Source organism: Homalodisca vitripennis, chromosome 3 (genome assembly GCF_021130785.1).
Source record: "Homalodisca vitripennis isolate AUS2020 chromosome 3, UT_GWSS_2.1, whole genome shotgun sequence".
Lineage (NCBI taxonomy): Eukaryota > Metazoa > Arthropoda > Insecta > Hemiptera > Cicadellidae > Homalodisca > Homalodisca vitripennis.
In genome coordinates, this window is record NC_060209.1 from 174,365,254 (window position 1) to 174,385,282 (window position 20,029).

The following is a 20,029-nucleotide window of genomic DNA, read 5'->3' on the forward strand; positions in this document are numbered from 1 at the left end:
AATGCCTTCAAGGAAGTAAACGTAATGTTGCAAGTTGAAATATTGAAGGAAAAGACACCAATGCAGGAAATATCTTTGCATCGAAAAGATGGTGATGTGGATCTGCTCAACTTTACAGCAAGGCAATTTGCGGATTAACTGAAAACCAACTCAGAGTGACTCTTTCCCTCAGGAGAAGATGAGGGAAATCTTCTCCTAGCAGGAAATGACAAATTTATACAGCAAGTGGGACCTGTGGTCTGTAAGGTAATGAGTGGCAGGGGCCAACTTAAAGGAGACTAGTACCGAGCGAGAGTACTGATGAGTGGCAGGAAGAGCGTGGTTAGCTGTTCTCTCAGCTGTGTCTCAGGAGTGATTCTGTTGTTGGTGTAGGTTTAGTGTTAGGTAGGGGTAGTTGTAGGGGTCGCTTCTCGGCCTTTTGGCTAAGATCAAATTGATCTTAGCCATAAGTTTGAGTCTCAGAGCGAGCGCTTGAGGCTTTTTGTTTGGATTTCCTGGGGGAGTGGTGGGACGCACTCCTGGCGGCTTCGCCCTGCCTAACCAGGAGTCCCGGTGGGGCTGGCTAGGGGCACCAGCTCTCCCGAATAAAGCGTTGAGCTGTAGGAGACCTCCAGTGCGGTGCTGTTCAATGTGGTGGGCCGCTGACCCATCATCTGCGGCACCGTGTGTCCTATGTAGGCCGGCTGCATGCCTAAACCTGCACTTTTTCGGATTTTTGCCTTTTTCTCGACTTCTTTTTGCTCAATTTTGTTCCGGTTTTTTGCATTTTTCTCCCACTTCAACTCTCCTTCTTCGTCATTGCATGCCGGCTTGGCTACATGCCCCCATCTATTTACTACGGGTCTTTTTCATGATTCTTTCCAATTTTTCTCTGCTTCTGCCCCATATTCTGCTTCCCCCCGTCTTCTGCTTCTTCCAACTTCAATTTCTGCAATTGCCGGTCCTGCATGGAGGCTCCTCCTACCCTATACATTGCCCTGCCGGTCACCAAGCGGTTTCAATGCCCTGTTTGTCGTGAATCGGGTGTGTTGACAATCAGAAAGCGGGAGGGACTAAAACGGCACCTCACTCAGGACCATGGGCCGGGATGGGAGCTCTCGTATGTGTGCTGCGATATTGAATTTAGTTGTCGTGAGCACAAGTACTCTCTCAAGAGAGCTAAGGCCCATTTTGAGGAGCAGCACCAGGGAACACCATTTGTGGTGGGGGATGAGGACGAGTTGGGGATTGCTTCAACATCCTTTGACGGCCTGCAGGACCTCATTTTGCGGGTCGCCACCCCTGCTCGTCCTACACAGGAGTCTCAGGCTTCACCTGCCCCCACATCTTCATCATCATCTTCCCCTGAGTCGCCGCCCACCCTCCAGCGGGCTAGATCAGCGGCGGCAAGAGCGCGGAATGCCCTGAGACGTCGCCGTCTGCCAGAGGATCGGGAATTGACCCCTCCCAGGGTCCCCTTAGACCACCCCCCACCTGTTGGACTACCTTCTCCGCCCTCTCCGCCGCCGCCTCTGCCTTCACAGGTACATCCGCCCTTGGCACCGCCTCCACCTTCGCCGGAGCCTTCGCCCGGCCGCCCTCCTTTGCCAGACCCCCCACCATCTCCGGCAACGCCCTGTCACGGAGCCATGCCGCTTGGCCGTCGCTCACCTGGAGCCCCAGATCCTCCACCTGATCCTCCGTCGCCTGGGTTACCTCCTGGCTCTCCTGCTGAGCTTCCTGACCATCTCACAGCTTGGCAGCGTCAGTGGCTGCCCCGATTCATCCCGGGGACCCCATGGGACGAGTTCATCGTCGCTCTGGATGAGATGACGGCCTCACTCTCGACGGCACCGCAGCCCACAAATCCTCCTAGGCTTCCTCGTCGCCGTGCTGCTGCTGCACCGCGTGACAATCGCCAGGACGTCAGGGAGGCCGCCAGGCTCCAGCGCCTCTACCGACAGGCTCCTCGGAAGGCGATGAGGGAAGTTTTGGGCTCCTCATCGCCATTCTGTTCCATCCCTGAGGAGACCATTAAGAGACACTTTGAGGCCTCTTATACCTCGAGAGACGGATGTGCCGGTGTCCCTCCGCCGAATTGCCTGGTCCCTCCCGCTCCGCACCCCCCTCCACTGCTTGACTCTGCGCTACCTGAGGAGATCTCCCTCCTGCTGAGGAGGGCCTCCAATACTGCCCCTGGCCTTGATGGGGTGCGTTACAATGTGTGGCGCCGTAGAGACCCGACAGGACACGTGCTGGCGGCGGTCTTCAACCTCTGCATCACCGCCAGACGCTTCCCGCCATCTTGGAAGTCCTCCTCTACGGTGCTGATACACAAGAAGGACAACCCTGGCGACATCTATAACTGGCGTCCCATCGCCCTCTCCAACACTGCGGGGAAGCTCCTCTGCAGTCTCCTGGCGGATCGTCTCTCCAGGTGGGCCTCCGAGAACAATCTCATTTCTGGGGCTCAGAAGGGGTTCACCCCAGCGGAGGGCTGCCTGGAGCACAACTTCATCCTCCAGGAACTCCTCGATGACGCAAGGCGGCGTGGGAGTGAGCTCTGCGTGGCGTGGTTGGACCTCGCCAACGCCTTTGGCAGTGTCCCCCACTCCGCCCTCCTCGCCGCGCTCCGTTCTGCTGGGCTCTCACAAGACCATCGAGGACTTGTACCATAGGAGCTGTACTTCCATCCGCCACTCCAGAGGATCGACTGACCCCATCGCCTTTGGAGCTGGAGTTCGCCAGGGCTGCCCACTCTCCCCCATCCTCTTTAACCTGGTGATGGAGTACCTGATTCGGCCGCTCACTGCACTGGAGGACCAGCATGGAGCAGTACTTCACGGCACCAGCGTCAGCGTCCTGGCCTACGCCGATGACCTCGCCCTTGTGGCGAGGTCGGAGGCGTCTCTTCAGGCTCTGCTAGACGTCGTCGTTCCAGCTGCGACGTGGGTTGGTCTACGCTTCAAGCCCACCAAGTGTGCCACGCTCCATGTTGCCCGGAGGACTGCTTGACCTTCTGTCTTCCGGATCTACGGTGCGCCGCTTCGGGTCCTCGGCGAAGGGGAGTCCTATCAACACCTTGGAGTCCCCACTGGGATGAAGATGGATCAAACCCCGGTCGCCACCATCGCCAGGTTGGAAGCCGAGACTGAGGCCGTCCTTCAGAGTGTGCTGGCGCCTTGGCAGAAGTTGCACGCCTTGCGGGCCTTCATCGTTCCGCAGCTGGAGTTCAACCTCAAGACCGCACGGATCCGCAAGGCTGCACTTAGGAGCCTGGACAGTAAGATCAAGTGTGGTGTGAAGAGGATCTTCAACGTCCCTTCACGCGCCAGTGCCGAGTTGGTCTTGCTTTCACCTTCCTGCGGCGGGGCTGGACTCGTCCCGCTGGCTGACCTCTCGGACCTGGCCGCCATCAACCACGCGTTCAGGTTCCTCACCTCACCGGATGCCAGGGTGGCTTCGCTTGCGCTGGAGGGATTAGCGGCCTCTGCGGGCCAGAGGAGTGCTGCCCGCGCCGGAATGGAGTTCCTTGTGGGATACCTCAACGGCGACTTCTCCGGGAACTCCAATGTCGCCACCACTTTTTCTACCGCGCGGGCAGCCTTGAATAGGCTGAAGAAACGCCTACCTGACCTGCGCTGGGGTTGGTGTGCCGGCAGGGCAACATTTCAAATCACGATCCCTAGGGATAGGGCCCTCAGGATCGTCGACAGGGGCTCCCGTCACACGCTGTCCGCCAATCTGCGCTCCTCGCTGCAGCAGCACTTCAGGGCCATCCTTTCCGCGAAACCCGACCAGGGAAGGGTGGCCAGGGTCACCACCACCTGCGCCACTGCCAAGCACATGCTGCACGAGGGACGCTACACACGCTTTGCGGACTGGCGGTTTGTTCACCGGGCCAGGTTGAATGTCCTCCCTCTCAACGGCAGCCGACGCTGGGGAGTCAACGATCGGCGTTGTAGGCGGTGTGGTCAACACGACGAGACCACCGCCCACGTGCTCTGCCACTGCACCTCCAGCCTCGCTACTGGCATCACGCGTAGACAAAACGCCGTCCAGGATCTCCTCGTCGCTGCCATCAGACCTGCGGAAGGAGTTGAGGTCCGCGTGAACCAGCGGGTGCCCCTACAAGCGCTGCTCCAAGGCCGAGACGATTTCCCGGAGGAGATGGTGCGCTGCCGTCCGGATGTGGTGATGATCGACGCTCACAACAAGATCGTCAAGATCGTCGACATCGCCGTTCCGTACGAGGACGGCTGGCGGGCCATCGAAGCTGCGCGGGAGAGGAAGCTGGACACCTATGGACCACTCGCCCGGATGCTGACGGCCGGGGGCTACAGGACTTCCGTGGACGCCTTCGTCGTCGGCTCCCTGGGTGCGTGGGACAGTGCCAACTGGGGGACCCTGGCGCGTCTCGGGATCCACCGGAGATACGGAAAATCCCTCCCCCGCCGCTGCGTTTCCGAGGCCATTCGCTGGAGCCGGGACATATGTCACCCATGTATCCGGCGTCCAGCAGTGGCAAGACTAATCTTCCATATGTTTTTTATTTATTTATTGCATGTTATTTATTATATATTGACTATTTTAACTATCGCATGTTATTTAGTATATATTGACTATTTTAATTATTGTTACTGTTATTGCATGTTATTTAGTATTTTAGTAATTTATTGACACTTGATTGGCACTCTCTCCTACCTTCTAAGACTCGACAATGTTATTATTATTTAGATTAAGATATTTGGATATTGTATTAACCATATTAGAAATTAGACACTAGTTATGTAAGATGAAAATAAAGGCAAAAAATAGAAGACCCAATCATTTCTTTGTTCATTCGGAACTCGCCTTGCACATGATACCAAGTGGAATTGGTTTGGTGTCTTGCTTCCTGCTGACTTACCCTTTGCAGGGAGCAAGAACTCTAAATTGATTAGTAGTATAATTTATCTAACTGTGCTTAACTCCTCCCTTATATATGGGATGTTTGTGTTTTCTAGTGTATCAGTGTATGTAGATTGTGTTAAGTGAATATATATATATATGCAGGGTACCCTTCTATTAGGTAGCAAAATTTGAGTTCTTCACTTTGTGACATCGTCAGTGTGAGTGTGCTTTGTGAGATGAGTCCACTTAGGTTCTAAGAAATGTTTGTGTACGTTTTTTTTACTTATTTATATTTAATTTATAATGAAACTTAATAACAAGTCTTATGGAGTAGTGAGCCGCAAATTTTAGCACAAACGTAGTGTTCTCGTGCCAGTCACTATTCCGTGACCGTCCCCTATTATCCAGGGCGTTGGTCGACTCAATGCTTTTCCAAATCTTTGGTGACTACATTTTAGTTGTTATACTTCATTTTAGTTGTTCAACAAAGATAATGCGTTTCAAAGCATTTTGACGGAAAATGAGTTGACCCATTAATAAATGTTTACTGCTAATTTGGGGCAATTTATTCATCATTTCTATGTATACGTATTTATCGAAATACTGCAAGAGCCTTCGTATGCATCATTTATGCTATAGTAACACATATATAAGTAGACACACAACACAAATAATAAAACACAAATAAATATATTAATACAAATATTAATGCAAAGTTCTTCAACTAGGTATAAATGGTCTTCATAAATATAAAAACAATTACATCAACACAGAAAAATATAAAAAAGAGTAAATATATGACTGAAAATAATAACGCCACAGCTGTGTCTGCCTTGTTGACGCGATCAAAATTACAAATACATAGGTCTCGGATACTTACGGTAAAAAGAGTATTTCAATGCTTGTTTATATTTACGGTCCACGACACTTTCCGTGCTATAGTAGTTTCCTTCGTTACTTGACCCGAAGAAGTAAATATATTTAGATACTTAGGGAAGATGGAAACAAGTATACACAAACTCGTAACATGAAATATGATTACCTGAATTAAGAGTTTTCATTTAAGAGTCAAGTGTAAAAGAAGAACGTTTAACGATAATGTACACATAAAGCAGTCGCCTGTTTAAATTAAAAGTATGGATACACTTTGTTTAGTTTTTAATGAATAAATACAAAAGGATGGAATTCGGGGTTTTAAGAAATATAAATAAACGTACTCTGAGTTATAGTGTTTCTACTGCAGTTTGTGCATTTAATGATGGTTATATAAGTAAAGTAAATTTATCAGAATCCAAAGAGTTCATGATTAATGTTATATGGTCTATGGTCCCAAAAAGGGTCTCTATTACATTACCTACTCTAAATTGTAGTGTTTCTACTGCAGTTTGTGCATTTAATGATGGTTATATAAGTAAAGTAACTTTATCAGAATCCAAAGAGTTGATAATTAATGTTATATGGTCTATGGTCCAAAAAAGGGTCTCTATAACATTACCTACTCTGAATTATAGTGTTTCTACTGCAGTTTGTGCATTTAATGATGGTTATATAAGTAAAGTAAATTTGTGGAGCATTTAGGTTTGAGTGTAGGAAAACATCTGGTGAATTCGATCAAAAATATATGAGCGAATTAAACTGCAAAAAGTTGAAAAAGGAGCTAATCAGATAGGCCAGGACTCATAAAAAAGAAAGGTTGAGGATCTATTTTATAAACAGAAGGATACAGACAACTCTGAACACTGTCCTGAACACTACCCAACAATTACATAGCTTTTTACACTTACTTTTGTTTCTTTTTATGATTTCCGAAACTTGTGTTTTAAATATTTTGATGCCACTATTTTCACCTCAGGAAGATCCTACACTAGTGAAATGTTTACTACATATCTTTTGTAATATGAGCTAATCATAGAAATAGGAGTTAATAAAACTTTAATTCTAAAAGTTGGAAAAAAGGTTACTTTAAAATGTTTTTTGATCAATTTATGTACATAATATACATTCTTGTAAATACATTTTTTCGTTTAATTTTGTTTGCCTCGTGAGCGTGTGTAAATAAAAGTCCAAAGAATAATGAAAAAAAATTAGATTCCTTTATTAGTTATAGAGATAAATAGAATATCGTTAACATTACGGAAGATAGGGAATCAGCCTCCTCTTAATGTACAGGGGTTTCGTTTTACAGACATTGTTTTTAATATAACCCCACAAAAAGTAGTCAAGTGGAGATAGATATGGCGATCTTAGTGGCCACTCAGTACTTGCTGTTCTGCCTATCCCGCGATATGTAATAATATTGTTTAAATAATCACGGACATGCAGGCCACAGTGTGGAGGTACTCTATCCTGCTGGAATCAAACTTTTACAGTTGTTGGTTGTTACTTGTATAGCTAGATAAACCTGATTTGGCAACATTTCCTGGTATACCTCGGCATTAAGGTTTCAATCAATAAAAAAGGACCCAACAAAGTGTCTCAAGAGATGCACAATTATGTGCACTACGATGATTTGTACACAATCTCTAAGGACGAGAGAGCATCGAGTTATCTACACGCAACTTAGCTACGGTCAGAAAGGTTACCTCAAAGGTATATGTACAAAGGAGTATAAATTTTGATTGAAGTTTAATTTTTATATAGACAACACTATGTCATCGATGTTGTGGATATGATTCCATGATATTTGGCTCAGCATTAGCGAATATTTTCACACTGGTCTTAAGGGTAACCATGATAGCAACTGGAAAATAAGAGAATAAATATATTTGTAAAGAACCTGAGTTCATTCACATGACATTTTAACATGTGACATTTATATTCATAAACTAAAAAAAAAAAAAAAAAATAGAGTACAAAATCAAAGCTGAAAGTCCGCGAACAGATTTGATATCAGTGCACTCTTGCGTTGCAGTGTTCTTGCAATGATCACATGAATTATTATTATTATTTGACACTGCAATGAAATCTTAATTCATGAATATAAATGTGAATGTATCATGGGGCATTATATCCAGAGAAAGATTTGAGCCGTAGATTTCAAATATTTCATGAAGCTTACTTCCTACATAGACAAGAATTTTAGAATGGTGCACATCCAAACATGGAGTTTGGCTGAGCGTCATTGAAGCCTATCAAGTAGTAGGCTGACAGAATTTCTTATTTTTCTGCCTGGATATGTAAAAGTTTCTTTCCTGTCTGTCTTTCTGTCACAAAACATCCGGAGAAGAAATTGAGCTAGAGATATAAAATTTTGTAAACAACCTGAGCGAAGGATGTTACGCGACAAGTAGTGTGGAGTAATTTTATATACGAGTAATTATAGTGTACCATAGTTCTAATTCATTTATGCTGAATCGCGGTAGGAAGTAGGCTCTTGTTAACTAGACGCGGTGCGTGGACATTGTTTGTTCAGTTAGACCGGTCAATCAGCTGATCGAGCGACGGTGATACGTTCCGACCCGGCTCGCGGCAGAGAGAGAAGCGGTCAGTCGAGTCTTGGAGTTTCAAGGAGAAGGTGTACCGGTCGAGTTAGAAGCTGAAGTTCTTTCTCTAACCCAATAGTTGGGATTTAGAGTAATTATTTATCGCGTGTAAATTCAATTTCAAGTATTTAAATTTTTAGTGCGTTTAATTTTCCGATCTGCCTCCGTAATCTTCAAAGTAGTAAGTCCCGTACCAGCGTATAGTTAATATCTTTTATTTTTATAATACTGTAATTAAAATTTCTAAAGTTTCCCATCTTTCAGAGTCTGAAAATTTAATTCAAATTTTTTGAAGTATTGTGAATTAAATTTTGGTGATAAAGTAAATATCAAGTTTTGTGTTATATTAATTTTGAGTATTTTGAGAAGAGAACTTTTTATTTTGTTTTGTTAATTTAAACCTTTTTGGAGAAGTATACATTTTTAGTTTAATTTTAATTTTAATACCTTTTGATCAGACTCTTAATTAGATTTGTTCCATTGAGTGACATTTTGAAGAAAATTTAATCAAAAGTTTGTAAACTTTGTTCACTTTTGGTGAACTTAAATTTCGGAATAAATCAAGTATTTCCGAAAAGTTGTTTTAATTTATAAAGTATTAGCTCCATATAAATTTAAAATATATGTGCTATAATAACGGTATAATAGCAATAACAAGGAATGATTCCTAACATTAGCTGTTTTGTATTCCACGTAATTTAAAAATAAAAGAGTTCAGCAACAGTTAAAAAATGAATAGTTTAATATGTTATATCGGTCTAGACACGTATGTTTTTACGTTACTAAATTACTGAGAGGGTATCGGGATAAAGTATTAAACAGCAATAAAACGCTCATCAACGGGATAACATCATTAACCGCCCTCGAGGGACAGGGGCCACAAAGCTATTACTGCTGCCTCAGCCTTGTTAAGCTGCTCGCTACTTAAATATAAAAAGGACTAATTCTCTACACTTTTGGATTAGCGCAACGAGCATAGTTGTTGCATACATACATACAGTTGTTTATAAACACTATGCATGTTTTTTGGGAAAGAACAATCAAGAGGGTTAACTGATAGGAATTAATCCAAATACGTGGAATAAAATAGTACATGGATTGGAACAAGGGTTGTTCAGATTGGAGAACTGGAAAACAACATGTGCTGTGGCACGCATGTGACAAACCTGTAACAACTAGAATTGATCAAAGTCCTTCGAGTGGAGAAAGGAAAGAAGAAGAAGGAGGAGGAGGGGAAGAAGCAAAGCACTCTCCTACATTTCATAGTTGGGCGCAAGAAAATATTTTATAAATTCAATAATATGTACTGGACAGAAGGCGTCCTGTCGTCAACATTGGAGAAACAACTATATGAGATCGACACGACTATTGTAGAAATGAACGAATTCCAGAAAAGGTCCAAGCAGAAAATCAAGGCCTTCAAGGAAGTAAACGTAATGTTGCAAGTTGAAATATTGAAGGAAAAGACACCAATGCAGGAAATATCTTTGCATCGAAAAGATGGTGATGTGGATCTGCTCAACTTTACAGCAAGGCACTTTGCGGAGTAACTGAAAACCAACTCAGAGTGACTCTTTCCCTCAGGAGAAGATGAGGGAAATCTTCTCCTAGCAGGAAATGACAAATTTATACAGCAAGTGGGACCTGTGGTCTGTAAGGTAATGAGTGGCAGGGGCCAACTTAAAGGAGACTAGTACCGAGCGAGAGTACTGATGAGTGGCAGGAAGAGCGTGGTTAGCTGTTCTCTCAGCTGTGTCTCAGGAGTGATTCTGTTGTTGGTGTAGGTTTAGTGTTAGGTAGGGGTAGTTGTAGTACCCAATCATTTCTTTGTTCATTCGGAACTCGCCTTGCACATGATACCAAGTGGAATTGGTTTGGTGTCTTGCTTCCTGCTGACTTACCCTTTGCAGGGAGCAAGAACTCTAAATTGATTAGTAGTATAATTTATCTAACTGTGCTTAACTCCTCCCTTATATATGGGATGTTTGTGTTTTCTAGTGTATCAGTGTATGTAGATTGTGTTAAGTGAATATATATGCAGTATACCCTTCTATTAGGTAGCAGTAGTTGAGTTATTCACTTTGTGACGTCGTCAGTGTGAGTGTGCTTTGTGGGATGAGTCCACTTAGGTTCTAAGAAATTTTTGTGTACTTTTTTTTTACTTATTTATATTTAATTTATAATGAAACTTAATAACAAGTGTTATGGAGTAGTGAGCCGCAAATTTTAGCACAAACGTAGTGTTTTCGTGCCAGTCACTATTCCGTGACCGTCCCCTATTATCCAGGGCGTTGGTCGACTCAACGCTTTTCCAAATCTTTGGTGACCACATTTTAGTTGTTATACTTCATTTTAGTTGTTCAACAAAGATAATGCGTTTCAAAGCATTTTGACGGAAAATGAGTTGACCCATTAATAAACGTTTACTGCTAATTTGGGGCAATTTATTCATCATTTCTATGTATACGTATTTATCGAAATACTGCAAGAGCCTTCGTATGCATCATTTATGCTATAGTAACACATATATAAGTAGACACACAACACAAATAATAAAACACAAATAAATATATTAATACAAATATTAATGCAAAGTTCTTCAACTAGGTATAAATGGTCTTCATAAATATAAAAACAATTACATCAACACAGAAAAATATAAAAAAGAGTAAATATATGACTGAAAATAATAACGCCACAGCTGTGTCTGCCTTGTTGACGCGATCAAAATTACAAATACATAGGTCTCGGATACTTACGGTAAAAAGAGTATTTCAATGCTTGTTTATATTTACGGTCCACGATACTTTCAGTGCTATAGTAGTTTCCTTCGTTACTTGACCCGAAGAAGTAAATATATTTAGATACTTAGGGAAGATGGAAACAAGTATACACAAACTCATAACATGAAATATGATTACCTGAATTAAGCGTTTTCATTTAAGAGTCAAGTGTAAAAGAAGAACGTTTAACGATAATGTACACATAAAGCAGTCGCCTGTTTAAATTAAAAGTATGGATACACTTTGTTTAGTTTTTAATGAATAAATACAAAAGGATAGAATTCGGGTTTTTAAGAAATATAAATAAACGTACTCTGAGTTATAGTGTTTCTACTGCAGTTTGTGCATTTAATGATGGTTATATAAGTAAAGAAAATTTATCAGAATCCAAAGAGTTCATGATTAATGTTATATGGTCTATGGTCCCAAAAAGGGTCTCTATTACATTACCTACTCTGAATTGTAGTGTTTCTATTGCAGTTTGTGCATTTAATGATGGTTATATAAGTAAAGTAACTTTATCAGAATCCAAAGAGTTGATAATTAATGTTATATGGTCTATGGTCCCAAAAACGTAACGGTAAATTAAGTAATATAGAACTTTACTTAAAGACATTTCTTACTTATTTTAACCTGACAAATCATAATTGTGGTGAACTTTGATAGAGTAATTCATAGGCCATTTGCAAAACGAGTGTAATAAAAAGTTACGATTTGTTTTAACGAGAAAGATGAGGGTGCCGTGAAGCAGTTTTCAAACAGGCGCGCGCCAAAATTAAAAACGTTACGTTAAAGTGGTGTAAATTGGTGAAATTATTACTTTAGTATTGTATTACCAGCCAATACAAAAACTAACTTCTTACATGTTTTACTATTGATATCACATGACTCTAGACTGTTTGTTTATAGACCTGTTTATTATACAATTTGCTAGTTAACCATTGTATAAAATTTAGATTGTTATATTTACTCCTAAATTTTACATACAAACACAAAAACAGACTAATGGATAGACATAAAACGGCAAGAATAAAGAAGGACATATTGGTCCTTCTTAAGTAGTTTTATTTAAGTGGTGTACAGCTTACAGTACTAGCCACTGTCTATAATGTGGTAACGATTGGGTTTCCTCACACTATTACAAATAATGTTTTGACGGGTTTATACATTAATGTTTCATACGAAATTTGAGAAAAAGTGAGTTTTAAGTATTTATGGGACTCGGTTTTTGCAAACAGTTTAAAACAAGCATTACATGCAATGAGATAAAAGGTCACAAGCATATATTCATCAACAACCGGCAACCAACAATTATTACCGACATAACTTATTTTTATAGTAGATGTTTTTGACAGCCTCTATGTGTAAGTATACCTGTAGAAGACGGTAGTAACTATGAATTATTAACATAACCAATTCATAATTCATCTAATACATTACTTTTAGAATATTGGTGATCCTGGTGATGTTTTACTGAACTACCATATATATTTGAGTCAAACAACTACATTGTGTGTAAAAAATATAAAGCATACTGTTATAATAATATTTAATTCCTAATGTTAACCAAAAGAGCTTAAAACAAAATTATCAGTGCAAGACTAAATTTTTCTAAAAAAAATATTTATTAGGAAAAATAATAGAGATTATACTTAATTTTATTCCTTTCTTAACTTTTGTCTAAACACCTTGCCTTCACCTTTTAAACTAATATGTCTTATTACTTAAAATACAAAAAGACTGGTGTATTGTCAGTTCAATAACTTTCAAAAGAGTATAACCTGACCTAGAATATGGTTTATGATCAAGATTGAATCACTCGAGATCATAGGACTAAAGCAGTTACAGAATGCAATAAACCTGTATTTTCTTCAGCGTTTTCACATGTTAGAGGAAAACTTATTGTCTTGAGAACAGACTTCTATTTTCACAACAGAAACACAATAAAACTTTTCCACTTGAGCACTTTCGGCTGACAAAGTGTTTAGAAACAATAGCGTGGCTTTTATAAATCATAATGTCGCGCGGAAAGACTCTGTATAAACTTTCTTTAAAAGGATCCTGGCTCAGTAAACAGTTTCTTTAAAAACAATTGCTTGATTTAAATTATTTTAACGATAAAAAAGTTTATGTACGATTTCGTCAACTGTACACTGCTGTATAGGAGTAAAAATTACACTAACTATTTAAACAGGATAAATAACTATATAACAAAAATTAATCATGTGTTTTTATGTATCGATCCTAGACAGTAGTGACATTCCTACAATGAGCAACATTTACCGTATTATTTATAAGTTATGATTAGGCAATATAAAAGATACAATAAACTACTAAAACAATGTATATTAATTTGGCACCATTTACCCATCTCTTAAATATATATATGTATAATTTGTATTTGGCCATATATGTCACAAATGCAAGTACTTTATACAGGGTGACAATTAAGTCTGGAACCTCTTTTTTAATTTTTGAACCATAATAGAAAGAAATACCAAAGTTCACAAGTGCTTACTGGTGATAGTAACGCACACATCTGCCCAATTACCGACCGGATAATCCCTTTGGGGGACAGTCCACAAGGAGTCAGATAAAATTCTTAAATAGCAGCATAGGTCAAGTTTGGTATTAAATTAAAGGTATTAATTAGCAGAGTACAATGCCGCAAACCGGACTTCAAAAGGTGGATTCATTCAGTAGTTATAGCTATTTGAATTTTAAAGCAATTGAACAATGTAAATTATTAAGTATTACAAGTAAACACCAATGTTTAAGAACCTGTGATCAAAGTAAGTGTTCAAAATGTTCCCCTCCCATCATCTGACAATGTAGTAATCAAAGGCAGGAATTAATAATTATTACCAATAACACAATTACTGTTAGAATGTGAAAGTGGCAGATTGAGTCATACTCAGCATCCACAGAAACTTAACGATTGGGCAGGTATAATAGGAAATCAAATTATGGGCCCATTATTTATCAATGGTAATTTAAATGGTGACTCGTAACTAGCAATGCTCCAAAATGAGATAATTCCTGCACTACAAGCTGCTCTTGGTCGACAATTTCAAAGAATTTATTTCCAACAAGATAGCGCGCCACCACACTTTGTTCTCCTTGTTAGAGAATACTTGGATACTGTTACATATTGGTAATATGTTGTATATTTTATATAGTAAATATCTATATTAATATGAATGTGGCAGTGTACCAGTATTGTAATGGCACACAGCTCCACGTAAGATAGATTTAAGAAGATGCTTAGAAGAATACATTGTGTTGTGAACATGTGCCGTATTATTTAAATCCTATTAAATCCTAATTAATAAGTAATAATTAAAATATCACCTAAGTGATATTAAACATGGTGTCAGGTGTGAATACTGTAAAAGTAGTGTCGTTAAGTAATAATGTCGATAACCTTGTTTTTAAGTAATGTTAATAGATTGAAATTATAACCTTAAAATGGGTTTTAAACAACCTCGAGGGTTAGTGATTGATGAAAACGTAGCAAACAATTGGGCTCTGTTTAAACAAAAGTTTGGAAATTTCCTCCTTTGCATCAGGCAATGATGGAAAAGAAGACAAGGTTAAAGTAGCAATGCTTTTACATTGCATAGGGGATGAAGGTATGGAAATTTATAATACATTTAAACAAGACGAAGCAGATACTTTCAAAAAAGTGATCGAACTCTATGATGCATACTTCAATCCTAAGAAGAATGTTGTGTACTGTAGGTATAAATTTTTTAGTAGAATACAACAAGAAAATGAACTTAAAGATCATTACGTTACGTCATTGAAAGCTCTAGCCAAACCTTATGATTTTAAAGAAGACGAAGACAGTCTAATAAGAGATAGGGTAGTGATTGGTATTAGCGACAAACAGTTACAGGAAGCTCTACTTAGAGAAAGCGATTTAACTTTATTTAAGGCGTTGAATCAGTGTCGAGCTGCTGAACTGAGTAGGCAGCAAGCACAGGTGATTCAAGGCAAGGTAGGCCTAGGTACTGCAGATAGCGTAGGCTTGCATGCAATCAACAAGAAAGGTTATATAAGACCTAAGTATTTCACTAATGATAGGCCTAAAAACAATAATTTTAGTTCAAACCAAAAACTAAGCGACCAATCAAGAGGTCAAGGAGCTCGTCAAGATTTTAATAAAGGACAAACGTATAAGTGTCCCAAATGTGGAACTGAGCATACTAGGGCTAATTGTCCTGCGTATGTAGGAAATGTGGACTTAAGAACCATTATGCCATTGGTTGTGATGGAGCAAATAAAAATAAACCAAAACTTAAGAAAACCGTTCATGACGCTACGATGGAGCGAGAAGACATGGAAGATATTTTCATAGGCGCCTTATTCCAAGAAGATGTATCCAGGGAGGTCCAGTCCAAAGAAGAGGTGTCCAGGGAGGTCCAGTCCAAAGCTGAGGTGTCCAGGGAGGTCCAGTCCAAAGCAGATGTGTCCAGAGAGGTAAACAGTCTTGAGAAGAAAGTGGAAGTGTTGTCGTGGATGCAAAATGTGAAAATAAATGATCAAAATGTGAGTTTTAAGCTTGATAGTGGTGCGCAGTGCAATGTGTTACCATTACATGTGTTGAATCAGTTGAAGTTACCTAAGGTAAGACTTGAGCCTAATAATAGTAGAATTCTAAGCTATGACAATCAAGAGTTAAGTTGTTTAGGAAATATTGTTCTTGACTCGGAGATTGATGGTAAAAAATACAGGATAAAATATGTAGTAGTAAAAACCGAAAGTGTCCCAATACTTGGTTTAATTGCTTGCGTAAAGTTGAATTTGATTAAAAGATTTAATAATTTGCAAGTAGGTCTAACTTCAGATACTAAAGAAAGTTTTGTAAATAAACATAAAAATGTCTTTACTGGAGTAGGAAAGTTCCCTAAAAAATTGACTCTAGAGTTAAAAGAAAATGCTAAATCTGTAATAAATTCTGTTAGAAGAATTCCTGATCAGTCAAACCTAAACTAAAAGAGGTCCTTGATAGGCTAAAAGAAAATAAAATAATTGAACCTGTAGACTATCTGACTGATTGGGTTAATAACATTGTAATAGTAGAGAAACCAGATAAATCCTTACGTATATGTTTGGATCCTGCTCAGCTTAATGATTGTGTAAAATTGGATCCTTATCCAATTCCCTCTGCAGATGAGTTAGAACTATTGTTGAGAGGAAAGTCTTGTTTTATTGTACTTGATATGAAATATGGGTTTCATCAAATTGAATTAGATCATGAAAGTAGCTTGTTAACAACTTTCATAACTCCTTTTGGTAAATATAAGTACAACAAACTACCTTTTGGGTTAAGAGTAAATCCGGAAATCTTTCAAAAATATAATGTACAAATGTTTGATGATATTCATAATGTAGGAATTTATTTTGATGACTTCATAATTGCAACTGAATCAGAAAAAGAACATAATGAAGTTTTAAAACATGTAATGGAAAGAGCGTTAAAAATAAAGTTCAATGCTAAAAAATTACAGTATAAAGTAAGCAGTGTCAAATATCTTGGTATGATATTTTCTAAAGAAGGCGTAACTCCAGAGCCTGAACGTGTCAAAAGTATTGTTGCGTTAGAAGAGCCGGAAAGTAAAAAAGAATTGCAAAGTGTGTTAGGTGTAACTAACTACTTATCTAAGTTTGTACATAACATGAGTCAGTTAACTGAGCCCTTAAGGCAATTGCTACAAAAAGATGTTGATTTTTTTGTGGACAAAAGATCATACAGAAGCGTTCAAAACACTTAAGTCTAAGATTGCTGAGGCAACATCGCTTAAAATTTTTGATCCTAAGAAAGAGTGTGAAAATTTTTGTTGATTCATATAATTTTGGGTTTGGAGCATGTCTCCTTCAACAAGGGTATCCGATAGCATTTGCTTCTAAAGCGTTAACCGATACAGAAATAAGGTATCCCATAATAGATAAGGAGATGGCAGCTATGTGTTTTGCCCTGTCAAAGTATCATAAATTTATTTATGGTCAAAAGGTTACTGTATATACTGATCATAAGCCTTTGGTTTCAATTGTTTCAAAAAACATGCATAAGGTTTCTAATAGGTTACAAAAGTTTAAACTTAATCTACTTAAGTATAATATTGAAGTTAAATACTTACCTGGAAAATCTAATATTTTAGCAGATTTATTGTATAGAAAAGTTTCATGTAAAAATGAATGAAAAGAATGAAAGTTATTTGAATAGTGAACTTGAAAAATCTGTTATGGTTCATAGCCTAAAAAATCAGTTAAGTATGTCTGAAAGTAAAAAACTAGAATTTAAAAGTGCTACTGAGAATGATAGTGTTTTGAAAGGTATTGTTAAATACGTACATGAAGGATGGCCTTCATATACAAGTTTGAGTAATGAAATGAAAACTTATCATAAAGTTAAAGATGAAATATCATATGAAGATGGTTTGTTATTTTTTCGCAACAAAATCATCGTTCCTTCTGTTTTGCAACAAAGTATGCTAAATTTAGTACATGAATCTCACCTTGGTGTAGTTAAATGTAAAGCCAGAGCAAGGCAAATTCTATATTGGCCTAACATAAACGGAGACATTGAAAACCTAGTTTTGAGCTGTCAGATATGTGAAAAATATAGGTTTGCAAACGTAAAAGAACCATTAATGTCTCACGAAACGGCTAGTAGGCCGTGGCAATTTGTATATAGTGACATACTAGAGTATGGTGGTCAAAATTATTTGGTAGTTACTGATGCTTATTCTAACTGGGTAGAATTGAGAAAATTGTATGATAAGTCAGCCAACAGTGTTATTAGAGTTTTGAACAATATTTTTTCTCAGTTTGGTGTGCCAGAACGCTTTGTTTCAGACAATGTTCCCTATAGTTCTCAAGTGTTCAAATCTTTTGCCAATGAGTACAATTTCATAACTGTGACAAGTAGTCCATTTTATCCTAGAAGTAACGGTAGATCAGAAAAAGCTGTTGCAATATGCAAAAATCTTTTGAGACGGGCCAAGGATAGTGGTAAGGATATTAAGTTGTTACTTTTAGATTACAGAAATACTGCTCTTAGTAATGTGACTGTCACTCCTGCACAATTGTTTTTGAATAGAGTGTTAAAGTCAAAATTGCCTGTAAATACTAATAACCTCAAGCGTAAAATAGTTAATGTCAACAGAAGTAGACTAAATAAAAAATCTAAAAAATATTATGCCAAAACATCAAAGTCACTTGGTAGTTGTGAGAAAGGTGATAATGTTTTGATTCAAAAAGGTAAAGAGTGGATAGGTGGTAAAGTAATCGAAAAGTTAAGCTTTCCCCCACGAAGCTATGTAGTTGAAGATAAATATGGGCAAGTGTATCGTAGAAATAGAATAATGTTGAGAAAATGTTATTATGAAGTTGGTAAAAATTATTATTATGATTTAATTGTAGAAAATGATGTGGGTAGGCCAAATGATAAAAATATGAAAAATGTTGTTGAAAGACCTAATGTTGTTCCTGATAGGCCAGTGCAAAACCAAACAACTAGATGTGGTCGGGCTATCAGAAAGCCTGCTCATTTGAATGACTTTGTTTAGAGATAACTTTTGTTTGAAAGTTGTTGGTAACATCCATTTTCATAATTATATTAACTTTAATCTGTTTGTGTTGTTTTATCATTTTTATTAAAAAAAGGAGGATGTTACATATTGGTAATATGTTGTATATTTTATATAGTACATATCTATATTGATATGAATGTGGCAGTGTACTATTATTGTAATGGCACACAGCTCCACGTAAGATACGTAGATTTAAGAAGATGCTTAGAAGAATACATTGTGTTGTGGACATGTGCCGTATTATTTAAATCCTATTAAATCCTAATTAATAAGTAATAATTAAAATATCACCTAAGTGATATTAAACAGATACAATATTCCTTCACAGATGGATTGGAAGACGTGGTGCAGTAGAGTGGCCTGCTCGTTCCCCTGATTTATCTCCGATGGATTTTTCAAAGATAAAGTTTATCTTACTAAGCCTCGAGATTTGGCGCACCTAAGAAATCTCATAGTCCAAGAAGCTCAAGATATTCTTCGTGACTACCTTCAAAATGCAGTGGATGGCTTTTACAACCGCCTAGGACATTGCCAGACGATGGGAGGGGAACATTTTGAACACTTACTTTGATCACAGGTACTTAAAAATTGGTGTTTACTTGTAATACTTAATAATTTACATTGTTCAATTGTTTTAAAATTCAAATAGCTATAACTAATGAATGAATCCACCTTTTGAAGTCCGGTTTGCGGCATTGTACTCTGCTAAGTAATACCTTTAATTTAATACCAAACTTGACCTATGCTGCTATTTAAGAATTTTATCTGACTCCTTGTGGACTGTCCCCCAAAGGGATTATCCGGTCGGTAATTGGGCAGATGTGTGCGTTACTATCACCAGTAAGCACGTGTGAACTTTGGTATTTCTTTCTATTGTGGTTCAAAAATTAAAAAAGAGGTTCCGGTTTAATTGTCACCCTGTATAAAGTACTTGCATGTGTGACAGATATGGCCAAATACAAAATAATTTAATCGTAAAAAGTGAGGGCTCTGTGGTGTAATGGTAGCACAATCACCCGGCAAGTGAGAGATCCGGGTTCGAGTCCCGACGGAGCAAGTACTTTTTGCGATTCAATGTTTATTGAAATTAAATAAGGCTACTGGCATTTATACAAATTTAATATGTGTGTGTATGTGTGTGTGTGTGTGTGTGTGTGTGTGTGTGTGTGTGTGTGTGTGTGTGTGTGTGTGTGTGTGTGTGTGTGTGTGTGTATATATATATATATATAAAACACTGTTTACCATTCAAAAGTTAAGGTGATTTGGGGTGAACTATGAGACACATGTATAACCT

General features: G+C 38.9%; 1 protein-coding gene across 1 annotated transcript; it reads left to right on the top strand.

Moving 5' to 3' along the window:
• The first annotated feature begins 3,084 nt into the window (after positions 1 to 3,084).
• LOC124358478 lies at positions 3,085 to 9,904 on the top strand. Its single transcript, XM_046810772.1, has 2 exons — positions 3,085 to 4,483; positions 9,546 to 9,904. The coding sequence occupies exons 1-2, from the start codon at positions 3,085 to 3,087 to the stop codon at positions 9,902 to 9,904; spliced, it is 1,758 nt and encodes a 585-aa protein (XP_046666728.1).
• The last annotated feature ends 10,125 nt before the right edge of the window (positions 9,905 to 20,029 follow it).